This window comes from Xenopus tropicalis, chromosome 9 (assembly GCF_000004195.4).
Source record: "Xenopus tropicalis strain Nigerian chromosome 9, UCB_Xtro_10.0, whole genome shotgun sequence".
In the NCBI taxonomy this organism is placed as follows: domain Eukaryota; kingdom Metazoa; phylum Chordata; class Amphibia; order Anura; family Pipidae; genus Xenopus; species Xenopus tropicalis.
Genome location: NC_030685.2, coordinates 43,265,709 through 43,292,582, shown reverse-complemented (window position 1 = coordinate 43,292,582; position 26,874 = coordinate 43,265,709). Strand labels below are relative to the sequence as shown.

At 41.5% G+C, this 26,874-nt stretch overlaps 1 protein-coding gene and 1 long non-coding RNA gene across 4 annotated transcripts; both read left to right on the top strand.

The window, feature by feature from the left end:
* The first annotated feature begins 1,522 nt into the window (after positions 1–1,522).
* On the top strand, positions 1,523–6,833 carry LOC101731991. 2 transcript variants are annotated; one of them, XM_031893698.1, is made up of 3 exons: positions 1,523–3,881; positions 3,978–4,466; positions 5,483–6,833. In XM_031893698.1, the coding sequence occupies exons 2-3, from the start codon at positions 3,984–3,986 to the stop codon at positions 6,005–6,007; spliced, it is 1,008 nt and encodes a 335-aa protein (XP_031749558.1). In that variant the 5' UTR covers positions 1,523–3,881; positions 3,978–3,983; the 3' UTR covers positions 6,008–6,833. The 2 variants fall into 2 exon arrangements, with proteins under 2 accessions (XP_031749558.1, XP_017953148.2); XM_018097659.2 differs by having other exon boundaries at positions 1,523–4,466.
* A 4,507-nt stretch (positions 6,834–11,340) lies between these two features.
* On the top strand, positions 11,341–25,010 carry LOC101732225. 2 transcript variants are annotated; one of them, XR_001172003.3, is made up of 4 exons: positions 11,341–11,709; positions 12,423–12,523; positions 22,528–22,582; positions 24,759–25,010. It is a non-coding gene; the product is annotated as an uncharacterized LOC101732225 (long non-coding RNA). The 2 variants fall into 2 exon arrangements; XR_001172002.3 differs by having other exon boundaries at positions 11,341–11,903.
* Positions 25,011–26,874: the final 1,864 nt, after the last annotated feature.

The window sequence follows — 26,874 nt, the reverse complement described above, 5'->3', positions numbered from 1 at the left end:
AATAAAAGTCAATAGGTAAATTGTGATTGGTGGTTGCTGGGTGTGCCCACTTTTTCTAACCTTGAGTCAAAGTCACCCAGTGATAAACAGTGGGCACCCTGGCATAAATAGTGTGAGAATGACAGCATTTCAAATTTAAACCAATAAAATTCAATTGATGAAATCTGATTGGCTGTTAGTGGCCCAACCCACTTTTCCTATTTTTGAACTGCAGTCCCCCGGTGACCAACTTTGCAAAGTTTAGGGACGCATAAAAATTGTGAGACTGACAGCATTTTACACTTCACCATTGAAAGTAAATAGATTATTCTGATATATTTTCTGCATTACATAGTAAATGAAGTCATTTACCAAGAGATATTAAAAGGAATCCTCTATATCGGGACACTATTTTTGTATGGAAATATCTATTCTCCAGCCATGGCTTCAGTTACTCTCAAACTCCCTTCATGCCAGTTAAACTTCTATTGAAAACCTTTTTACGAACATCTCAGAAAAAAAACATCATATTGATAAAAGACCTACTAGATCCAAACTATTATTCTTTAATTCCCTGGCCATTGTTTAAAGAAAAATTTGAGTTACTTGAAATTGATAAATACTTTTACTTAGCCTGCCAATGTGGTTTATCAGTGACTCACAATAAAGACAAAATAATTTTGTTGTCGCTAAACATAGACTGGCAGAGGCAATATTAGAATTTAAAGACAAACCACATAATATAAAAATCAACATACTTTCTGGTACATTCTGGGATGTTTTTACCCAAGATAATCATCCCTTAAAGAATGTGTCTGCTAAGTGGTCTGTTTATCACTTTATATCCCCATCGTAATTGGTTAAGTCTATACATGAATTCAACATTCTGATTTTTGCTGAAAGCTAGAGGATTCAGGCAATTCAAATTTGTCCATCTAGGATATGGAAAACTTTTTGTTCGTAATAAGTGCTTTAAAACAAACTTGTTTTGCCCCAAATGTAACAAAACTAATGTTAATTTGTTCCACTACCTATGGTCTTGTCCGAAGATTGGTAACTTCTGGAACATGGTGGAAAGATTCTTGAACCACAGGTTGAATTTAAATATAAAGTTATCTCCTAGTTTCGCTCTATTACACATTAAAAAAGAGGAGGTGTTATCAATCATTATTCCTCATAAACTTGAACTTCCTCCAGAATGTGGTAATTTTAAGATTGAAAGATTACACAGGATTGGTCCATTAAAAGACATTCAAAACCCAAGACCAAGAGTTGTAATTGTCAAATACTTAAAGGTGGCCATACACGGACCGATTTTTTACTTACAAACGACCGATTCCCGAACGATCCGATGCTATCGTTAAGTTATCGTATAGTTGGTGGTGTACGAACGATCGTCGGCCCACTAAACGAGCCGACATTATCGTCCCCAAAATCGATCGGCCAGGTTTAAAAATTTTGGTCGTTTAACGATAAAATCTGCCAGTTGGTGTGAGTGTCAGACATTTGTCTTTCAACGATTGTTCTCTGCGCATGTCACGATTGCCAGCAGCGGAAGTCAACGAAACGAAGATTAACGTCACAACACGAACGTCCAAGAACGTTCGTTCTTTGCAGAACCTAATCGCTCGTATACGAAAACTTTATGATTTTTTTTTTATATTGAAATAAAACATAAATAAAAATAAAACAGCATTGTATTCCAAAACATGCTGGCAACACTGGTAGAGTATGGTGTGACACACATAGAGCCTACAGCAGACAATGGTGTGGCTACAGGCTGCTTTATGTGGATGCTGCAATGTAGGGGGATCACAGGGACTTTAGGTGTGAATATTGCAGGGGCTCCAGCCAAAACCTGTTGTGTGGACAATACAGGCACCATTAATCTCCTAATCTCTTCACTGAAACTGAATATAATAGTGAATATGAAACACTTATAATCTCTTTACTACAATACTTTACTGATGGTATTTGTAATATGGTAATTAAAGTAGACAGGCTGTATAGACAATACAGGTGAGGGGTAAAACATCTGTGAGGGCCGCCAGTTGTGGAGCAGTGTAGACATGTAGACATATGTTCATGATGTTATTATGTGGTGATTAGAAATGAAAATAAATGACAAGAAGACCAATTTGTTTTGAAATATATATATTTCAAATATTTATTTGAGATAGTATTGTATTTAAGAAAAACATAAAATTGGAAGAGAACGCAATCGCGTTTTGAAAACATCTGAAAATACTAGTAACACTTGTCTTTGAAGAAGAGGCACAAGAAGAACAATACTATTCACCCGTATTGCAAACCTATTGGCATATCAGATAGTAACTGCAATTTGAGTGTTGTATTTAAGAAAAACATTTAAAATTGGAAAACATCTGAAAATACTAGCAACGCTTGTCTTTGAAGAAGAGGCACAAGAAGAACAATACTATTCACCCGTATTGCAAACCTATTGGCATATCAGATAGTAACTGCAATTTGAGTGTTGTATTTAAGAAAAACATTTAAAATTGGAAAACATCTGAAAATACTAGCAACGCTTGTCTTTGAAGAAGAAGCACAAGAAGAACAATACTATTCACCAGTATTGCAAACCTTTTGGCATATGCTTTCAAGTGTTGTTTCTATTACTTTGACAGATTGTTTTATGGTTGCCAACAGTATTTTGCATTTTTGTATATCTTCCACAACATTGGGATTGTTCGGATCTGGTCCTTGGTTGATTTCTGTATTGGAAATCTCCGTTGGAGTCTCAAGGTCTGGCTGTTCCGCAATACAAAGGTACAACACATTTTGTGCTGCCATACTTTCTTCTGTGAAATAATGTGAAAAATAGTATTATAATGTGAAAAATAGTATTGGTTATTTTTGGCTAGCCTGCTTGGTAGTAATCAAATGCAAAGTATGGTAAACCTACCTGTACTGCTAACTAAGATGCACGGGCTGCTAGGTGCAGTGTCACAGAATGTTTCCTCATGGATTTCTTTAACGTCTGAGGTATCGCTGGATTGTGGCTCGATATCTGGCTCATTGCTTTCTATTTCCTGCCTTTCTATTCCCGTGCTTTCTATTTCCTGGCTCTTATGACCATGCTCATCAGACTCATTATGGTCGGTCTCTACATCATCATCCTTCTCACTGGCACCAGGCACCGGAATCTGAGGCTTCCGCATAGAAGAAGATGCAGAAGAAGATGCAGAAGAAGAGGCACACCGTCTATGATTGCGATGGGTTTGCAGCAATTTTTTACGCTTGTCTTCTGCAAAAACAAATTGATTTGAACATCACCATAATTCAACATACTGTTGTGGTACATGTTGCAGAGAAAATAATAATGTATAATACTAATGTATTACTCACTTTTTTTAATGATCCGCCTAATGGTTTCCAGTTGGTCTCTTTCGATCTGCTAACGCCAAACTTCGTCTCAAGCCCGTGGATTACTATATCCAGGATATGATTTTTCCTTGTATTGGGTCTGGAATACTCTCCACTTTTACAATCGTAATCTTTTTTTTCCATAATGGATACCATGTGCACCATCTCCTGTTTGGACATAGCTGTAGCCTTTCTCCTGCCACCGTCATCCTCAGCAGTAGGCCTTCTGTTCCCCCCATCTTTCACACCTGCATCTCTCTTTTCATCAGTATTTTGCATTCTCTTAGCTGTTGACATGCTTTTCTCACCTCGCACCTTTATGTCTCCACAATACTGCGCCCGTCTGTCTGACGTCGCAAACGGAAGTAGGCGGAGCCTGTTAGAAAAAACTACGATAAATACGACCGTTCGTTCCAGTGTTCCCTAGCAACGAACGGACGGGTAACAGTCGTGGAAACCTGGAAGAATCTATTCGTTTCATCACGAATTTTCGGCCACAAAGTACTCATCACTTGGTAAGCAGTACTACTTTACTACAACCAAATGCAATATTTATGTTGGTATTTATTGCTTATTTGTTTTTTGACTCATGCTCCCCCTGTTTCCCACAGGTAACAATGGAAAAATTTTCAAACCCCGAGTTCCTGAGGGAATTTATTGAATTGTACCAGTCTTTTCCATGTTTGTGGAAAGTAAAATCGGGGGACTACATGAACAGGATCAAACGTGACAAGGCATATGCAGAATTGATAAGCCTCTGCAAATCTGTTTGCTCGTCGGCCGATCTTCAATATGTAAAGACGAAGATAGCAAATTTAAGGACTGTTTTTAAAAAAGAAATGAACAAAGTACAGGCCTCAAAAAAATCAGGTGCCTCTGCGGATGACATCTATGTGCCAAGATTGTGGTACTATGATCTGCTAGTGTTCACAGTGGATCAAGAGGTGGCAAGGGACTCCAGGTCCAACTTTTCAAATCAGGGCTTGGAAAAACAACAATCGACTGAGGCTAGCCCAGCAGAGGATGTGACAGATGTGACAGCACAGAGTAGCAGAGCTGCAGATATAGAAGTTGAGGACCAAACAGAACATCTGGCCCAGGTAAGCAACCATAAAATACACACTGAATACATATTAAAAGTTCAAACTGTTTATTTTAAAATTATTTACAATGCTCATACAATTAGTTGCACATTGACTGCGAAAACATTGACAGGCCATACATTACTACATGTTTTACACCATGGCTGATTGCCAGTCTACTGCACCAGAGCCATTGAAGTACGCTACATAATTATCTCTGTTGACCTTGGCCTCTGCGGTAGCGTTGCGTGATACAGCACCTTGCAGTCCCAGCAGTGCAGTTGGCTCACCTCGCCACTCGTCTGCTACCATAGTGTGTTGTTCAATGTCCTCTCTATCCACCATATTAACTGGCATATAAGAAGCACTGCTTGTGCGGTGTAAAAAGTTATGTAGCACACAGCAGGCCAAAACAACACAATCGATTTTATTTGGTGATAATCATACATAATTGTATGGCAGTATGGAAAATCCTAAATCGGTTAGCTAGTATGCCGAAGGCGTTTTCTACAACCCTTCTAGCACGGGAGAGTCTATAATTGAAAATCCTTCTTTCCATTGTCAGATGTTTTTGTGGGAAGGGTTTTAAAATATGTTTATGTAATGCAAATGCTTCATCTGCCACAAAAGCGTAATTCAATCCTTCCCTTGAGTCAGAATTTGAAGGTAGGTGTAACTGGTCATTTTGTAGCTGCTGGTAAAAAAAAGTTTGTTCCATGGCTCCACCATCCGATACTCTTCCATTTTTCCCCACATCTACCATCAAAAATTCATATTTGGCATTAACTATTGCCAAAAGCACAATGCTGAAATAGCCCTTGTAGTTAAAATAATAGGAACCGGAACGTGTGGGTGGCTGGATCCTCACATGCTTTCCATCGATTGCTCCAAGACAGTTTGGGAAATTCCAGTAATCTTCAAACTGTTTCGCTACAGATTTCCACTCCACTTCAGTTGAGGGGAACTGCAATAAAAGAAAGAAAATATGAGAACCATTGTAAGTAACAGTAATTTATGTTTTCCTTGTTTTACAGATTCCACAGAGCAGTACTTTGATAGAAGAAGGTAGTCAACATGAAATGGCAGGTGCAAAGGGTACACAGGGTAGAAACAGAAAAAGAAAAAACAATCCCTCCACACAACAGCTGTTACACGATGCAGAAACCTTACTGAACAGAAAGTCTGATGAGTTTGACGCCATCGGGTTTACAGTTGCGTCCAAACTCAGGAGGATGGACGAAGAGCAGCGGCAATTTGCCGAATATATCATTAATGAAGCGCTGCATAGAGGGTTTAGGAAAACACTTCGTGAAAGCACAAGACTCACAGACTACACCACTACTGATTACAGGAATTACAACAGTTTTCCACAAGCACCATTACAACAGTATCCCCCAAATGCAAACATGCGCCAGATATGTACACCACCTTCCGCTACTCCATACGAGCAGCAAACTACATGGACATCCATGCTGTCACCTATACCCCCAAACAATGGACACAACAACATGTCTAGCTGCGAGACGGAGAAGCAACATTTGCATTATTCACATCTGTGAACCAGCTATTGTGGACCTGGACTTATTATTGTGGACCTGGGCTTTGTGCACTTTCTCATTTTGTTTTTTTTGTATAATAGCTCTTATATTGTAAAACTGTTGCGTTATAGTTGTTTTTGAATTCCCAATAAATGTTTTTTTACTACTCACTCATTCAATGGTATGGTAATATTATTGTTAATGAAAAAAAAAAAACATTTACCTTTAAATATTCCGCTTTCAGTGATTCAATGATGGCATGACACGTTTCTGGAATTATGCGCCCCAAAGCCTGTGCAGAAATTCCTGTTGAGAACTTTAAATCTTCAAATGACCTCCCTGTTGCTAGATATCGCAGTGTTGCAATTAGTCTCTGCTCTGCAGGTATTGATTGCCTCATACATGTGTCTTGTTTGGAAATCATTGGTGCCACTGCTTGTAATAGAGACGTAAAACTGCTCTCTGACATCCGTAGGTAATTGTGGAAATCATCAGGGTTTCTTTCTCTTTCTTCTTTCAAAAGACCCATGTGGGAAAGCTTCTCACGGTTTAAAAGCCACCGTTTACTCCACAATGATCGCTTCTTTTTTTTCTTTTCTGCTGCTGCGATTAATAAGATGATTGCTAGCGCAGCTCTCTGCTTGTGATCCATAAACGAAGCCATTGCACACATCGTTTGTTGTTCGTCTCACACGAACGAACTTTCGGAAACAAATGCCCAGCCAGCGACGAAGAATGTCACATCACTTCCTGTTTCCTGTAAATACCGCTTCCGTCACGACCACGACATTCGATCGTACGTAGATGTACGATCGTACGTATTTTACGATAATGATGCGACAAAATCTTTCCCGAATTATCGTTGCCCGTGGATGGCATATCGTATGGGAACTCGATCGCCATACGATCGTTTGTCGATATAATCGTTCATCGCACAACGAGCGAAATCGCCTCGTGTATGGCCACCTTAAGACTATTCTGAGAAAAATCGATTGTTTCAAGCATACAAAAAAGCGAAAATGCTAGATTTAAGGAAAAAGAATCCTTATTTTTCAGGATTATTCACTCTCAAAAACGTAAAGAATTCTCAAAGGTCTGCCAAGCGCTGATAAACTGCAACATCAACTTTTCTCTAATGTACCCTACAAAACTCAAAATCTTCTTGCCTTCTGGTATAAGAATCTTTAATGAACCTTTTGAAGCATCAACTTTTGTCAACTATCTGGAAAAAAAGGAAGTCACCAAAACTTCTCTTGGGGGCATATTTATTAAAGTGCGGTAAAAACTGCGTTTTTACACAGAAAATTACGCCGCCGTTCGCAGTGTTTTGCGGTGTAAATTTCGGCGTACTTACGTAATGGCGGCTATTTCTGTGTTGCGTAAAACCGCCGTATATACGGCGTTCTTTCTTGCGGCGATGACCGCGAAAGCGTGAATATAATTTAGCGCATGCGCATTCTATTACTTCCGTGTTTGTAATGTTGCACGTTTTTCTTCTATATTAACTGGTTTAGCTGATTTTTCAAGTTTTGTTTTTTTTACTTATTATGTTTCTAATTTGTGTTTGAGCTATATTATCTTAGTGCATTATTAAAAGTATTTTTTTATTTTGTAAAATGTATGTATAATTATTTTTTTAAAAGGCTTCATGGACACACAACACAGTGTTCGACATTGCAGCCTGAACAAGCACAGGGAGGACACGTATTATGATAAAAACAGTGAATAATTATGAATACACAGACAGGGCCGCCATCAGAAATCACAGGGCCCCTCAACAAAATTTTCTGGGCCCCCCCCCCTTCCATGCTCCTGTCATTGGTGGTCAGTGAGTAATCCTATTAGTCATGCCCCGTGCGTACACGTGATGTCAGTATGCACAAGACGCAACCTTATAAAAGTGAGAATGCAGCGGGGGAGCCGGAGGACACAGCAATAGTTAAAATAACTATAGCAAGGTATCTGGTTGGCAGCTATGAGCATCATCATGGGTAATGTTATTTTATGTGGTGTTAAGCTATAAAAGGTATTTTCTCCCCTTTAAATCATATATTTTTGTACATATTCCCCCCAAATCTAAAATGGGTATCCACGTCTTTCTACTCCACAGTACCAAGCTGCAAATCTTTCCTTAAATTTGAGATTTAGATGACATTTCGGAAATACTCCTCTAAGCTTTTACTTTGCAGCATCCTACCTCCCCCAAACTATTACATACCAGGATTAAACACCCTAATTATGTACCCCAGGGGTCCGCTTAACAGTTTGATGCACACTGAGCATATATTTACCTCAGTATGTTGCAGTTTTAGACCCCAAAATATACCTTGTGCACACTATTTTCATGGCTTTGATTTACCTAATTCATAAATACAGGGGCAGTTGTGTGTGTGTTAAAATAGGCAAAAATATTGGGTGACCCCTGAAAACCAAATACTTTTGGAAAGTACACATTCAGACAAATGAAACTGTAAGAATAAGAATAGCAGCAAGTTGAATTTCCTCCTCTGAAATTCAAAAGGAGAAAAATCTTAATGGCTGTTCTTAGCATGTCACCAACTTTTTGCAATCCAACAAATATAATATTTTCATTCTGGGTGAACCTATGACTATTATGTGTTTCAAGTTTGGGGAGTGTAGCCTCAAAGCTGTAAGAGTGGCAGCAGTTAGAGATCCCAGCCAAACTCAATGGAAAAGCTTTGGGTGTACGGAGCGGTGCCACAAAAACCCAGTGGGGGGGGGGGCTGGATTGCTTAGAGAAACACAAGCAACCTGCTTGGCTATAGGGCGTAGAAATTTGGAGAGTTTGGGCATTGTACCCCTAACACTGTAGAAGGAGTAGTGCTACTATGAAAATGGTGGGCATTAAGAAAAAGAAGAAGATTAAGAAGCGGAAGAATAAGCTGAAGTCAAAGAATGGTATTTTGTTATAAACCAATATAACTATTTCACAGCGTAGTTAGTGGCCTGACTACCTGATCCAATGGTCACAATGTGAATTAATTATATTTGAGGTAAAAAACATAAGACAAAATGATCAAATAAGATATTTGTAACAGAAAAAATCTTGTATGTGTACCTCTGAAATTTGTGTAAATGTGTGGATATGTTTATGTATATGTTATGAAATATGTTCAAAAGCAAAACAAAGGCAGAAAAGCAAGAAAAGGCAGAAATGCGGAACAAAAGCTACATTAGGTGAGTGTGTTTGTGTGTGTGTATAAATGTGTTTATATACAATAATATATAGGCTAAAACCACCAGTACAGAGTGAGATGCTTCATTTGTGAGCTCTTTCTGCTATGTCCGTATCACATACGTGCTTGGCACTAAAAGAGATTAACCACATAGGGTCTTAACCCTTTCACTGTGAGCTGTTTTGGTCTTAGCAGGACTTGTTTTGGCAGGCATTTTTTGAACATTTTGCATTGTTTCAATCAAGGGGCCTTTCCTCGTGGGGTCTTCAAGTTTACCCAGGTAAAAAATATATATCGTTTTTTCAAGAAAAACTCAAGCTTTTAAAATATGGTAGAATTTTTGTGTAATATGAATTCTGAAACAAGAAATAGGCTTCTTAATGTTTTTTAAAATAAATTTATTCAAATTTTCATTTATAATAACACATATACCAGAATCAAAAAACTTTTTATCCCCGAAAGAACAATTGATTTGGGAAGTCACATGACTCCTGAACGTGCCAATACCAAATATATATTTTTTAATGGAGATTTCTCACTTGTATTGGTTCAAAAACTCCCAGCAGTACACTACTGAATATCCAAAGCACTGCTTCAGAAAGCCGCATACTATATGTATAATATAGATTTCAAGGCCAAAAATTCCACTCAGAAAGTTATTGCCAGGAAATAATTCATTTATTTTAAGAACAGATTCTGAGGAATCCAGAATAGGCACAACTGTCTGTCTACTCCAAACTACCAAGTTGCAATGCTTTTCTAAAGTGATAGTTTTTTAACACAATTTGTGGCATTTTTTAAAAATTGTTTCAAAGCTTCCTGTCTATAGTATCTTATCTCCTACAGGTCATAAAGTAACCAAATAAATATGAACGCCAGGGGTCCTCTGAATAGTTTAATACCCAATATGTATAGGTTTACCTAAGTATGTGGCATGTAGGGGCCCATTTCTGTCATTTCAGCTCCAGCAAAACCAACACATTTACATTCATTTATGTGGGATAAAACTAGTAGAAAGTAAGCTCACCCCAGTAAGCCATATATTTTTGGAAAGTACACATTCCCCCAAATCTAAAATGGGTACCCGTGTCTTTCTACTCCACAGTACCAAGCCGCAAAGCTTTCCTAAAGTTTGTAATTTTGATAAACTTTCCAAAAATCCCATCAAAGCTTCCACTTTGCAGCATCTTATTTCCCACATAGTGTTAGGTACCGAGTACCCTGAATTTGAATGCCAGGGGTCCACTGAATAGTTTGATACCAAATATATATAGGTTTAAATACATATGTGGCATGTAGGGGCCCCAAATGGGAACATACCCCCATATGATCTGCCATTTCTGTCATTTCAGCTCCAGCAACATCAACACATTTACATTCATTTATGTGGACTAGGGGTGGGCTAGTAGAAAGTACGCCCACCCCAGTAAGCCATATGTTTTTGGAAAGTACACATTCCCCCAAATCTAAAATGGGAACCCATATCTTTATACGGGTAAAGATAAAATAAACCATAAATAAAATAAACCACTAGAAGAGGCTTTAAATGTATTAAAGGGAAATCTAAAAAAAAAGAAGAAGATGAAACTTGAAATGCCAGAGGCACAGGAGTAGAGCTACCAAACGAAAAGACTTCAACTACAAAGAAGGAACAGTAGGTCATTTGTGCGAAAGACGTAGAAGGGATTTATCAGTACACTGTCACTGATCTTGAAGGTGGGTTTCCATTGTCTTTTCATATCCCACGCGTTTACTCTGCACTATAACAGCTGCTTCTCTGGACTGCCCCTTTTGGCTATCTTAGTAATTGCAGACTAGCATGTCCACATCAGCAGCCTACCCCCCTAACACATTTGCTTGTTATGACTATTATTGTTGTTAATAATGTTAGCACTGTCTCTTTTGCCTGCCTTGTCTGCTTTCTTCATGGGTCTTCTAGCTTGCAAGCAGGCTGGGAGAAGTTTTTCAGCTCAAACGTCCCCTTCCTAATGTTATGGCTACTGATGTTAGGAAGACTGTCTCTTGCACATGGCTTGTTTGTTTGACCAATGTGTCCTCTAGCTATCACCATGCTAGCTGCCTGGGAGAAGCATTTCAGCTCTGATACCTCCCTTCCCCCCCATTATGCAATGGGGGGGAAGGGAGGTATCAGAGCTGAAATGCTTCTCCCAGGCAGCTAGCATGGTGATAGCTAGAGGACACATTGGTCAAACAAACAAGCCATGTGCAAGAGACAGTCTTCCTAACATCAGTAGCCATAACATTAGGAAGGGGACGTTTGAGCTGAAAAACTTCTCCCAGCCTGCTCAGGGTTGCAACTACTTGCTAAAAGCTATTTGACACCTTACCAGTAGGTGTCAATTTATCTTTAGTTCATCCTATCTGTAAATAGTTTGAGAGACCAACATCCCCTGTCTCTTGGGAAAGAATGGTTTCTTCCAGATTTCTAGAGAAGAGGAAGAGGATTTTGACTTCCTGGTTGTCTTGGTAGCTACAGGGTCGGTTACAGACAGCCGTTGGGAGAGAGTAAGTATTAGCCAGCTTGTGTTATAGGAGTGGGTCAGCACCCACTTAGTGTCAGTCAGGGTAGCTGAGCAGTCCAAAGCTCCAACAGGAGATCAGTGGGTTAGTTCCCTGGTTGTGCCTCAGTGATAAGGAGGGTGTTACTAATAGAGAGGATTCCCATTCTACAGGCAGTGTCCATCAGCAGACCTGGCTGGGTGAGACCATAGAGCATTGCTCATATTCTTTGTTAAAATATTATATTGCATTGTTTCCTGCTATTATATAACTTTGCCTGATTGCTTATATTATTGCATTCACTGTCACCACTGTAATACTTAAACAGTGTAGTGAGATGTTACTTTTCAGTTGCTGCATAAATAAATATACTTTCTAAAGAATTCCTGGCGCCATTACTCTTCATCTTAATTCACACCACAACCTTTCTGATAATCCTCTCACTACAAAGAGAGAGAGAGCCCAGCCCTGAGTGAAAACTACTGGTGTGGCCTTATACTGTCATAATAGTGCTACACATTAAAGATAATGATGTTAGCTAGTCTGCCTCTTTCATCAGCAGCCATCCCACAAACACACACACTTGCTTTTGTGAATTCAAAAGTCAACCTGCAAAGCACACAGTTGCAGAGCTTTCATTGCCCAGTTTCAAATCTTCTTTGTCAAAAAGTCTTGCTTAATAAATAAAAAGTAGTACTTCTTTTTGCTTTGTTGTTCAGCAACAGATTGAGCAAAAGCAGGAAGTCCAGATTGATGAAGGCTATCTTTGGAGGAGACACTGCAGATGGAAAGACAGAGGAAGATCAAAGCAATGCTGAAGGTTATTATTGTTCACTTATGTGTGTTCATAAAATATTTTGCAATACAGATACATTTTCATTTTATCTGTGAACTTTTTTTTTTTTTGAGAGCTGATATGCCAACTTAACAATTTGTAAGGTAACTTGTGTGAGTAATAGGGTATATGTATCATGTTGTGTAAATAGTGGTGTGAAACACTACCGGTGATGTTGCCCAGGGCAACTAATGAGCAATTAAATTACAACCGTTATAAAAACTAAAGCAAGGCATCTGTTTGGCGGCTGCTATGAGCAACATCACTGGTAAAGTTTTAGTCCTCTTTTTACACAGCATGATAAATATATCCCTTATAGTGTTTGAAATTGTCTTTTTTTGATAAAGTATGTGTTTGAGTAAATGTATTTGTGTCGTGTATGTTATAAAAAGAGAGCGTTGGTTGGTTTTGAGCGTGTGTTTTAAGTATTGGAGATGTTTGTATGATGTCTGTAAGACAATTGTCAGATGTGTGTGTGTCTCAGTGAATGTATTTGTGCTGCCTAAGTTTGTAAAAGTGAGTACATAAGTACATACATACGTGAGTGTGTATTTGTGTAGTGTATGTTTGTTTCAGTATATGTTTTTTATTTGTATTTATATATTAGATATGTTTATGTAAGAGTTGGCATAGTGTGTGTGAGCTGTGTATGTGTTATAGTGATATGTGTGTGTATAAGGGCAAGTGTATTTGTGAATTTGTGTGTGTATACTTAAGGGCTGTTGTACACGGGGAAATTAGTCGCCGCGCGACCAATCTCCCTTGTTGCGGGCGTCTAATCTCCCCGAAATGCCATCCCACCGGCGAGAATGTAAATCACCAGTGGGATAGCATATGCAGCACCACGATTTCCCGAAATCACGGAAGTTGCCTTGAGAGGAAACTTCCGTGATTTCGGGAAATCATGGCGCCGCGTATGCCATCCTCTTTACAACATGAAAGAAGAGGAAACTTCCCAGGGTCAGACTGGGCCGCTGGGACGCCTGGAAAAATCCCGGTGGGCCCCGGCTCTAGTGGCAAAATCCCGGCCGACCCTGGCTTTTTGCTAGACAGATTCTTTTACATGCCCTATCTGATCCCCCATGTTCCTCTATGAGGGGGCTGCCATATTTGAGCAGCAGGAGTCCGTTAACATTTAAAACTAAAACTGACTGGTTGTGAAGGGACAATCAGGTTCGCAAAACAGTCAGGTTTAAAAACTTGTACTAACAATTACTAACATAAGCAGCTCTATCAGCATTAAATGATCAACATGACCTATAGGGAAGTTTTTATGTAGATTCATATTTTAAAAAGTAGTTTTTCCATGTCAGTAACACTTTAAACAAACACAGTAAGCTTCTAGGGCTCTTTACTCAGGTTTGATAATGCTAATTGTATAAATATAGCATTCTAGGTGGCGCTAATGTGGCAAATCAATTGGCAGTAAAATGCCATAATGACTTTCCTTCTCCTTTAAGACAATGGGTCACCCCTGCAAGCACGAGAGTGGGTGTTGGCCTATATGTGTACACTACAACCATCAGTTGCATAGGCCACTGCTGGGAAGTGGCTCGTTGGTAGTCCTGAGCGTGGACCTGAGGGTGGGTCCTCAATAAAGGCAAGGCATCCGCCCCAAGCCGCCATCAGAAATCACGGAGCCCCTCACAACAAAATTGTCTGAGCCCCCCTCCTCCGATGCCCCCAATGGCCCCACCCCAGTGACCCCTCCCATCAATACAAAGGACACCCCGTGTCCTCCCACATCCTTCAGCCCCCCCCCAGCATCATCCTGCTTCCTTCAGGGCCCTCCAAGCATCCTCCTGCTTCCCCCAGGGCCCCCCCAGCATCCTCCAGCTCCCCCCAGCATCATCTTGCTTCCCCCAGGGCCCCCCCAGCATCCTCCAGCTCCCCCCAGCATCCTCTTGCTTCCCCCAGGGCCCCCCCAGCATCCTCCAGCTCCCCCCAGGGCCCCCCCAGCATCCTCCAGCTCCCCCCAGCATCCTCTTGCTTCCCCCAGGGCCCCCCCCAGAATCCCCCAAGGCCCCCCCCAGCATATCCCCCAGGGGTTCCCCCCCTCAGGATGCTCTTGCTTCCCCCAGGCATCCTCCAGTTCCCTGCGCCAGCGTCCTCCTGCTTCGGGGAGTGATGCTGCCACGCTTTCAAAAGTTTAAAGTCTTTAAAATAAAAAGATGAGACATGTGATATCATACTAATATTGTTTTATTCACAATAGTATGAAAATTACTTTTTTTATTTTTTTTAACGAAATGTAAAAAACTGTACAATTATTTAAAAAATTTAAAAAAAAAACTATTTTTGCAGCAGTTTTTCCCACATCACTGCTGATTTTTTCAAGCCGGGCCATAATGTTATGGCAGTCAGTATATGTTGAGTCGGTCTGTGTGCCCTACTCTTTTGTTAACACAACTTTTGTTGGTGTAGCGCACTCAGACCGACTTGGCATCTCCTCATGCTGTGGCGCTGGCTCTGGCTCTGGTTCTGGTTCTGGGTCTAACAAAAGTGCCTCTGCGGCTGCAGATGCCTCCTCCTCCTCCTCCAGCACGTCCACTGCTGCCACCTCCTCCTGCTGTTGCTGTGGTACTTCGTTGACTCCTGCATGAGAAAGCTACATAAGTATTTTTTTCTCCCTCCTTTGAAGGCATGCACAGGGTAGCAATTAGATCAGGAACATTAGTTTATAGGCTGCATAGATAGTGTGTTTCTAGACTCAGCTGTTATGCCCAGCCCATTGAGAGGAATGAAAGTTTTTGCTTGGGCGCCGTGGGAAAAGCCCATGCATAATTAGCGTTAAGGGCTTTATCGTGGGTTGAAGGTAGAATCCCTATTGTTTCTAGCTCCATATCTGACGGTTCAGCCATGATCGTCAGTGGAGGGAACAAACGATCGTTCCTGTCACAAATGGACAAATGAAATTTTCACTATTACATGGTGTATGGCCACCTAGATATTACAAAAAATTTTTTTTTAAAAAAATACAGATCTAATGGAAGGTTTGTGAGATGACTAGGCCTCAGGGAAAAAAACAACAAAATAAAAAGCCAATTATCAAAATCATGATTTTGAAATCCCTCATCTGCCGGATGTACGGATGAGAACCAATGGGAGTTTAGCCAAAAAGATGCGTGCAGAACAAACTGCTACAATTAACATAAATGTTAGTGGCGTCCGACTACAGAGTTTACTTTTGGCCCTAAAGTGCAAACAGAAGCATTCATTTAAAAGAGTAACAAACCGATCATCATGCAGAGCTATGGTTTTTTAAAAAATAAAAAACAAGTTACGCATTCTCAGGGCCGGGCCAAGGCATTTTGGCACCCTAGGCAAGGGCTTAAATCAGCGCCCCCCCCCATTACAATTTCACACCTTACCATTATATGGTTTCAAATTTTTTTTAACTCTTTTTTTTTTTCCAGCATTTTAGATAATTTAATAATAAAAATATAATGTGCTGCTGCCCTGCACTGGTAATGCTATGTAGCCATGGAGGCAGCCATTCAAAGGAGAAAAGGCACAGGCACAGGCACATAGCAGATAAAACACTATTGTATTCTACAGAACTTATCTGTTATCTGCTATGTAACCTGTGCCTTTTCTCCTTTTTTCCAGCTTGAATGGCTGCCCCCATGGCTGCACAGCAGCTTATTATATAAATTATAGTAGTGTTACTGTAGCAAACACACCAGTTTTACCAGTGCAGGGCAACAGTGCATTATATTTTTATTACTTTAAAGCTCTTTAATTTTTTGGTGTTACTGTTCCTTTAAAGTGGTCCCTACCACCCATATAGCTGCTGGAAATGTTTGGAGAGCTGCTAAACAAAAATCTACATAATTGAAAAAATCACAAAGAAAATCAAGACCAACTGCACATTGTCACTATCTACATCACAGAATGGTAGACACAACACAGAGCAGGACAGGCATAAAAATGATACCCAGAGCCACGAGGCATCATCAACATTATAAAGGCACAAACATACATCATATTGATAAGCAACAAAACAGTGAGATCTGAAGCCCAGCCCTATGACAAATAGTCAATGTCACACAAATGGCCTGATGATTTACAGTTAAGGCACACTAAATTCTTATTAACAGCCCATTTAGTGAAAAAATATTTAGCTCCATACATTAAAAACATCAAAATACTTTTTATTAAATCTTGGCAAATCTGGCATTTATTTCTGCATTTTAAAGTATATTTTTTAATTTTTTATAAAGTCAGTCACAGGCAGCACATCAGCCCAAACTTAAAACAAAATAATCACAGCACACATGAAACACTACCCCACCCCTAGTCACAGCATGCATAACCCTTATCAGTGCTAAAACAAAAGCCCCTACCCCCTAGTCACAGCACACATAAACCTAATCAGTTCCAGCACAGCAGCAACCACCCCCAGTCACAGCACAGTCACATGTATTGCCCCACCCGAAGCCAAGCCACGGCCCAAGTAGATAGAACTAAAAAATGGGTAGCTGCCATTATCATGCCACATAAAAAAAGCCCCCAATTGCCCCCATGTACCAGTGCCAACAGCCATCATATTGCCCCCATCTGTACTGTGCCAGAAGCAGCCAACCCCTCATATTGCCCTCCCATCTGTACCTATGTCAGCAGCCAAGCCACCCCTCATATTGCCCCCATCTGTACTGTGCCAGCAGCCAAGCCCCCTCATATTGCGCCCCCAGGCCCCAGCATCTGTACCTGTGTCAGCAGCCAAGCCACCCCTCATATTGCCCCCCATCTGTACTGTGCCAGCAGCCAAGCCCCCCTCATATTGCGCCCCCAGGCCCCAGCATCTGTACCTGTGTCAGCAGCCAAGCCACCCCTCATATTGCGCCCCCAGGCCCCAGCATCTGTACCTGTGTCAGCAGCCAAGCCACCCCTCATATTGCCCTCCATCTGTACTGTGCCAGCAGCCAAGCCCCCCTCATATTGCGCCCCCAGGCCCCAGCATCTGTACCTGTGTCAGCAGCCAAGCCACCCCTCATATTGCACCCCATCTGTACTGTGCCAGCAGCCAAGCCACCCCTCATATTGCGCCCCCAGCATCTGTACCTGTGTCAGCAGCCAAGCCACCCCTCATATTGCCCCCCATCTGTACTGTGCCAGCAGCCAAGCCACCCCTCATATTGCGCCCCCAGGCCCCAGCATCTGTACCTGTGTCAGCAGCCAAGCCCCCCTCATATTGCCCCCCATCTGTACTGTGCCAGCAGCCAAGCCACCCCTCATATTGCGCCCCCAGGCCCCAGCATCTGTACCTGTGTCACCAGCCAAGCCACCCCTCATATTGCGCCCCCAGGCCCCAGCATCTGTACCTGTGTCAGCAGCCAAGCCACCCCTCATATTGCGTCCCCAGGCCCCAGCATCTGTACCTGTGCCAGCAGCCAAGCCCCCCTCATATTGTGCCCCCAGGCCCCAGCATCTGTACCTGTGTCAGCAGCCAAGCCCCCCTCATATTGCCCCCCATCTGTACTGTGCCAGCAGCCAAGCCCCCCTCATATTGCGCCCCCAGCCAGGCCCCAGCATCTGTACCTGTGTCAGCAGCAGCAGTGCCTCGAAATCCCAGTCCCAGTCAGCCAAGGCCAGCAGTCCTGCTCACTCAGCCAGCCCACAGCACAACGACCGCCGCCGCACCACAGCGCCTTCTGTTCTTCTGGCGCCTTGTGTTTCAATGATGCGCATGCGTAGGGGGGGCGTGCGTGTCATACAGGCGCACGGAGGTAAGCGCCAGTATAGGGAAGAGTGGGAAGGTGCGTTCGGTTCCTGGGACATTTTAAGAAAAGGTAATCATGCCAGAGGGGGGTTTGGGCGGCGGTTTTATAATGCCCAAGGTGGTGATTATAAATACTGTTACATCTACAAAAAAAAAAATTAAAAAAAAATTTATTTTCCCCTTTAATATGTGCCCCCAAGTGATTGCGCCCTAGGCAGGCGCCTACTCTGCCTACCCCTAGTTCCGGCCCTGCGCATTCTGGTACTCACCATTTTGCTCGTCCAAACTGCGCTGGATGGCGCTGACGAGGTCAGGATTCCTCCTTGTGACGTCAGACCACACCCTCTGGATGATGCTAAGAGGCATCCTGATTGCAAACTTATTGATGAGCCGTCTCCGCAGCCTCATCATGATGGAGCGTTTGCGCCTTTGAATGCCAGGCGTGCCGAGCGGCAGGCTATCATACCTGTGGATCAGGAGGTATTTAATGAAATACCTCAGCTGACACCTGTTGAAACTTGACACACCAGCCATGTTCTTGTTAGTGTGGCTAAGGCTTGTTCTTTTATTTTTTTTTGTGCTTATTTTTTAAAAAACCATAGCTCTGCATGATGATCGGTTTGTTACTCTTTTAAATGAATGCTTCTGTTTGCACTTTAGGGCCAAAAGTAAACTCTGTAGTCGGACGCCACTAACATTTAAGTTAATTGTAGCAGTTTGTTCTGCGCGCATCTTTTTGGCTAAACTCCCATTGGTTCTCATCCGTACATCCGTCAGATGAGGGATTTCAAAATCATGATTTTGATAATTGGCTTTTTATTTTGTTGTTTTTTTCCCTGAGGCCTAGTCATCTCACAAACCTTCCATTAGATCTGTATTTTTTTTTTTATTTTTATTTTTTTGTAATATCTAGGTGGCCATACACCATGTAATAGTGAAAATTTCTGAGTCCATTTGTGACAGGAAAGATCGTTTGTTCCCTGGACTGACGATCATGGCTGAACCGTCAGATATGGAGCTAGAAACAATAGGGATTCTACCTTCAACCCACGATAAAGCCCTTAACGCTAATTATGCATGGGCTTTTCCCATGGCGCCCAAGCAAAAACTTTCATTCCTCTCAATGGGCAGGGCATAACAGCTGAGTCTCTTCCCATTCGCTAGAAACACACTATCTATGCAGCCTATAAACTAATGTTCCTGATCTAATTGCTACCCTGTGCATGCCTTCAAAGGAGGGAGAAAAAAATACTTATGTAGCTTTCTCATGCAGGAGTCAACGAAGTGCCATAGCAACAGCAGGAGGAGGTGGCAGCAGTGGACGTGCCGGAGGAGGAGGCATCTGCAGCCGCAGAGGCACTTTTGTTAGACCCAGAACCAGAGCCAGAGGCAGCGCCACCAGGGCCGGATTTCTACTTGGGGCGCCCCAAGGCCGCCCCCATTCGGCGCCCCCCCACCACGAATGCGCAAGCGCCTAACTTGCGCATGCGCGAACAAGCCCCCCCCGTGACCGCTAATGCGCATGCGCAAGCACCTAACTTAGAACTCCCATACGGAGCAGCGGGGAGATGTCCCCATTGCTCCGTATGGGAGCAAAATGTTAAAATTTGCTTGCGGCCTCGCCACAAATCCGGGCCTGAGAGCCACAGCATGAGGAGATGCGAAGTCGGTCCGAGTGCGCTACACCAACAAAAGTTGTGTGAGTAGGGCACACAGACCGACTCAGCATATACTGACTGCCATAACATTATGGCCCGGCTTGAAAAAATCAGCAGTGATGTGGAAAAACTGCTGCAAAAATAGTTTTGTTTTGTTTTTTTTGTTTTTTTTTTAAATAATTGTACAGTTTTTTACATTTCGTTAAAAAAAATAAAAAAAATAAAAAAAGTTATTTTCATACTATTGTGAATAAAACAATATTAGTATGATATCACATGTCTCATCTTTTTATTTTAAAGACTTTAAACTTTTGAAAGCGTGGCAGAATCACTCCCCGAAGCAGGAGGACGCTGGCGCAGGGAACTGGAGGATGCCTGTGGGAAGCAAGAGGATGCTGGGGGGGGGGGGGAGAACCCCTGGGGGATGCTGGGGGGCCTTGGGGGATGCTGGGGGGGGCCCTGGTGGAAGCAAGAGGATGCTGGGGGGAGCTGGAGGATGCTGGGGGGGCCCTGGGGGAAGCAAGAGGATGCTGGGGGGAGCTGGAGGATGCTGGGGGGGGGCCCTGGGGGAAGCAAGAGGATGCTGGGGGGAGCTGGAGGATGCGGGGGGGGCCCTGGGGGAAGCAAGAGGATGCCGGGGGAAGCAAGAGGATGCTGGGGGGGGCCCTGAAGGAAGCAGGATGATGCTGGGGGGGCTGAAGGATGTGGGAGGACACGGGGTGTCCTTTGTATTGATGGGAGGGGTCACTGGGGGAGGGGCCATTGGGGGCATGGGTGGAGGGGGGCTCAGACAATTTCATTGTGAGGGGCTCCGTGATTTCTGATGGCGGCTTGGGGCGGATGCCTTGCCTTTATTGAGGACCCACCCTCAGGTCTATGCTCAGGACTACCAACGGGCCTATGCAACTGATGGTTGTAGTGTACACATATAGGCCAACACCCACTCCTGTCCCGTTGTCTTAAGGTGGCCATACACGGGCCGTTTTCCTCTGCTAATTTCTGTAGAACCGTGGCCTGGGACTTTTGTGGCCTACATGTTGGAGGGCTGATAATGGAAGCAAGTTTGGACCACTCCCCTTTAAACTCGAAACTGCAGCCACTTCAAACCATACCCACTTTAGTTTAAGAGCTATTAAGATCATACCCACATTAATGGTGGTAGGGCAGTAAAAACCCAAATGGCTGGTGTAGGGATATCATTTAATCTCAGAACTGTTAGCAATTAAAGTTTAAACAAAGGTAAGCAGTCACAGCAGCCAGACAGAGGGGGTGCAACACGGGGGGGTGGGAGGGAGGCCCACTGGCCACTAGTTGATCAGCACTGCTCTAGATATTTTCTGAGTAAAGTTAAGAAGCACAGATTGTGTAGCGACCCTCCATCGGCCCATTAAATGCTTACATACAAATTGAGCAAGTAATGAAGTGTGGCACCAGGGCCACCCCCTTTCCCTGCCCACCCAACTATTACCCCCCCCCCATGCACATGTGTCAATTTAAATTCCGTACGGAGCAGTGGGGAGAGGACATGCTGAAGTTCCAGTGCGTCTTGGGAGCCATGCTGCCCCTAAATTTGTGCCACCCTAGGCCTGGTCCTTTGTGGAATCAAGTTAGCGAGATAGGCAGGCACTCTGGAATTCCATACAGGTTGAATTAAAGCTCAGGTATGAAGTAAAAACAAATTAAGGCTTCATAGCATTTATGTGTAAAAATCAATAAATTACTTGACCTCATACCTGAGCTTTAATTCAACCTCTATGGAATTCCGGAGTGCCTGCCTATCTCGCTAACTTGATTCCTATTTGGCTCCCCTATGCTGAGGGTCTGGGGCATGAGCACCTGGACCACCATGTACCACGAATAAGCTCTCTTTTACCGTAATTGCTTTGACCTATATATCAAACGAAGATTTTTAACTGGTCCTTTGAGGCCTCGACAAAAATCCAGACATGTGTACAGGTCAGTAGTGTGGATTGTAGAAAGTAGGGTCTGTTAGGAAGGCATTCTATAAAGCTAAAGAATAGTCTGGTGAAAGGCTTATGAGGATGCAGAATAAGATATGAGAGTGGCGAGTCAAGCAAATAATATTGATTTTTCTAATTTCAGAAGCCAAAAAGTTAAGAGATAAAATAATTAGAAAGTGTACCTTTAATAAATGTACATAGGCAAGCCTGTTCAAGCATGAATCTGATCCTGTCTTATAACACTGATGATCTGTGGCGGACACCTATAAAGTTGCAACATTGTTTTACAAGTTAACTTCTGACTGGTCACATGTTGCAACTCTTCCATCAGGGTCAATCACTATCAGGTCACTTCAATTAAAAATAAAATAAATTTCAATATATTACCTCAGAAACAATGCAGCATGTCATATTGTTGTCAAATTCAGCATAGTTAATGATTTTTATCTCAGAAAACACTGTTAATATACATTGCATATTTTGAATTGTAAAAATTAAGTTCACAAAAATTTAATAAAAAGTACAGCAATTAATTTTGTATTTGCGTGAAATATTTCTGCGTTTTTTTTTATGCCAATATCCCGCATATCCATAGTGCTTGGCGATATTTTTTTTTTTTTATATATTCTTTATTTTGATTTTTTGCAGAGTAAAATGAAGAAGAATTAAAAAAAGGGGGATACAGAAAAAAGAAGGGTAGGGGGTAAGTATTTTGTATTTAACTTCAGTTACATTCAGCATACATATGCAGGAGATAACAGTAAGATATTCCTAAACATGCAAAATCTACAGTTAAGAGCGTTCTCGTTTTGGGGTTGGGTGTCTATGTTGTTGGTCAACGGGTGTGTTATATGTGGTGAGTTGTTATGTATGTTCCATGGTTCCCACAACATTTTATAGTCTAAGCTATTGTTATGGTTCGTAAAAGTGATCTCTTCAAGTTTTCTTATTTCTTCCACCAGATGGATCCATTCTAGGAATGTTGGGGGGTCTCTTGCTTTCCAGTGTCTCGGGATTAGGGTTCTTGCTGCATTTAATAGGTGTCGTGTTAATGTGTCTGGTATAACAGTGTTCTTAATAGGGATTAAGTTTAAGAGTATGGTTGGTATTGCGTTTTCTTTAATTGTTATTTTTGTTACTGATGATATGGTTTCTAGTATTTTTGGCCAGTATTATTGCAGTTGAGGGCAGGTGTACCATATGTGTGTATGATTGCCTGTTTCCTCCTCACATCTCCAGCAGGTATCTTTACTATTTTTGTATAATTTGCGTAGTTTTGTGGGTGTAGTGCCATCTTGTGGCCAGTTTAAAGTTCATCTCTCTGACTCTTACAGCTCTTGATTATTTATGGATTGCAGTGAAAATTCTAGTCCAGGCTATTTCTGGGATTTCTATCTCCAGTTCCTTTTCCCATTCTTTGCAGAAATATTTTGGAGGGTTCTCTGAGTTGTTTATCAGGAGCTTGTATAGCGTGGAGATGGGTTTTTCTATTGTTTTAGAAGTTTCAAGTAGTGTTTCCCAGCTTGTTAAGGGTCTGCTCCAATTCTGTCCCTGGGTGGTTTTAATGTAATGGTGTAATTGTTGGTAGTTCCAAATGTCTCTAGGGTGGGTTCCCCACCGCCTTTGGATTTCCGCTAGAGATATTACTTTATTGTCTGAGATAAAGTCTTTGATTTTGGTAGGTTTGTCTTTGTGCATTTGCCATCTTCTAAATGTGCCTTCCATGCTGGGTAAGAGTTTGGGGTTTTGCTCTAACGGCTGAAGAATATGGGGTGTGGAGGATAATATGTACAATTGGTTGTATTTGAACCAGACTTGGAATGTGGCCCCTATCAGTGGATGAATTTTCACTAAATTGGGGATCTTCATCTGCTTTTGCCCACATGTAGTTTTGTAGTGGGATATCGGAGGCTGTGCTTTCCAGTGTAGCCCAAATCTTACTTTTACTATTCTGCCATGCTAGTATCCGAGATAAGTGGACTGCAATCATGTATGTCTGGGCATCTGGGAGGGTTAGCCCACCTTTTTCTTTAGGTAGAATTAGTTGTTTGTATTTCAGTCTTGAGCTTTTCCCTTGCCAGACGAATTATTGATTTCAAACTTTTAAAAAAGGCTTGTGGCACCTTTATTGGGAGTGCTTGGAGTGTGTACAGGATTTTGGGCATTAACATCATTTCCATTGATTGTATTTTACCAAACCATGATAGGTTAAGTTTTGCCCAATAGTCGGCTAGTTTTTGTAAAGATCCTATTAGTGGTAAATAATTGTCTTGATATAGTCTGTTATGGTCTGCTGCTAGCTTAACTCCCAGGTACTGGATATTTGAGTTATTCCATTTGAATTGGAAGTTGCTTTCTAGTGTTGTCTGGAGCGTCTTTGGCAGATTTATATTCAGTATTTCGGATTTGCTATAATTGACTTTAAAATTGGAGAAGGAACCATAGTCATTTAGTAGGTTTAATAGTATCGGTAGGGAAATTATTGGTTTGGTTACAAATAGAAGGAGATCATCAGCGAATGCTGCGATCTTGTATTCTTTCGTTCTAGATATTATTCCTGATATATCAGGGTTAATTGTTTCCGAACACATGGAGCAACCAACATAATATTATTTATGTGGCAACAAAGGCCTGTTCAAACAAGATTTTCATCATAATAGCTACAGTATGTTATGTAGTTTAGAAAAAAGCTCTTAATTCATTCCACTCAGTGTTCAATTAAAATAGTGCATCTCCCCATCAATTCAAAATTAAATTAATTACCTTGTTTAAATAACATTCCCTCTTAAAATCTTAATTTTTTTTGGTTAAAAAATGGTAAAATAATTCCTATTGCATACATGTTATACTTATTTTATATATTTCTTTTTAAAAATTAGATCAACAAGACGCAGAGTTGACACTAGATGGTACACAAAATTTTAACCTACAGCTCAGCTTTGATGACGAGTTGGTGTCTACTCCTCCGGTGCGATCCCCTAGGCCAGGGCCATCCCCCCTCGTTTGCAACACAACTGCGGAGACTGATGTAGGAAGTGTGGACGTGGTTGGAGAGCTAAAGAAAACAACCAGGCTGCTCTGTCAACAGCAAAGAATAAACAAAGTCCATAATAAAAAAATGTTCAAGACAATTGGACAAATACATAATGTTATGTTGCAAATCCATGAGGACAATAAAAACATGATCCTCCATCAAAAACAAATGCTACAATGCCAGCAAAAAAAAAAACGAGCTCCTTGAGGAGCAAAATCGTATTATGCGTGACATAGTTTCTAAAATGACCAATAATGCTGAGTGAAATTTGATTCTTACACGTTGCTTTTTTCTGTTACCTTTTCTGTGATTTATTAAATACATTACATTGTTTGTTATTACATTAGTTAAAAAATACATAAAAATTTATTGAATTTAAATGATTACATTTTCCTTCCTTTTTTCTGATTAAGAATATATATATATATATATATATATATATATAAAAATCATTCGAAAGTAGGCCGCTCCACACAGGACTTATGGTGAACAAAAAAAATTTTATTTGTAGAATATAACAATTACTGACGTTTCGGCTGGCATTCCAGCCTTTCTCAAAGTTACAAATCTACAAGTGCAGTGAACCTAAATACAACAAGTGGCGGGAAACAAAGACTGTGATGGGGGCGTGACGTGGTGAATGACTGACAAGTAAGACTCAACATTACAAAGAACAAAATCAAACGAAAAATAACGAATAAAATTTAAACATAAAAAATAAAAAGTAGAAAATCAAGGTTACATGTATTCAACCCTAAGGCCTAATCAATATGTATGTACAAAATTTTTTTAACATGTGACTCAGATGTCAGAGGTAAGTAAAGTGTCTCATCATAATAAAACACATTTACGTGTCATTTCTTGTTGCGTGTCATTTCTTGTTGCGTGTCATTTCAAAAAAGGTCCACGACATATTTAGGGAACACAGCGCGTTTATACCAACAGACCAAAATGAAATTGCAACTAAAAAATAGCAAAATAAATACAAACAAACGTATCCAAACTGCCAAATCAAGCCCTGTTGCTACGGTAATCGGTGTATGGAAACCCAACAGCGTGTAGAGAAAACTAGGTAATCAGTGTATAGAAACCCATTGTCATGTAGAGCACAGAAGGAAGGTAAGTGAGATTTGATACTTAGAAAAGCACAAGAGCCAAAAAGATAAAGAGTAAAGGAAACAAAACCCAGTGTTCACGGGTAGCATACCGTTCAGTGGAGGATCAGACGCGATGTCAGTTAGCAGGCACGTAACGGCACAAAGATTTACAACGAAGGGAGGAGGTCATGATCTCCAAGGAGTTTATGTCAGCCCGTAAGGTACCTACTCGTCAGAGGAGTAGTGTTAAAGAATGTCAATAGCTATCGCACTAGCGGCACAGCCCAGTGTGTAATAAAACAGACTCCAGCCGAGTCTATATCTGCTCATTGAAGCATAATAGAACAGAGAAAACATCATCCGGGGTAGAACGCAGCGTCCACCGTATAGGGGGCAGCTGCTGTGATACCCTTTCTTGTTGTGAAATTGGTGACCACACACATGAGACCGCAGTGTCCGTGACATGGGGACCAGTGCGGCTCAATACTGTGTCACAAGCTGTCTAGATGTCAGCTTAAAGGGCTGTGAAACCGCATATATAGATGCATCAGCATACACAGTGAGATATGGGTCACTAGATATCTCACTGTGTATGCTGATGCATCTATATAAAATTTTTTTTGTTCACCATAAGTCCTGTGTGGAGCGGCCTACTTTCAAATGATTTTTGTACATATACATGAGGACTGCACCCAGGCAAGTTTAACTTTGAAAATCGTGAGTGCCTACCCTATGGATTCTGTTATATATATATATATATTGTGACATACAGACTGCCTGTACACGCAATTTGGGGAAATTAGCAATGGTAGGCAGGCAGGCATGCAGAGGATCTGGAGCATAGAGACAGGGACACCAAGTCTT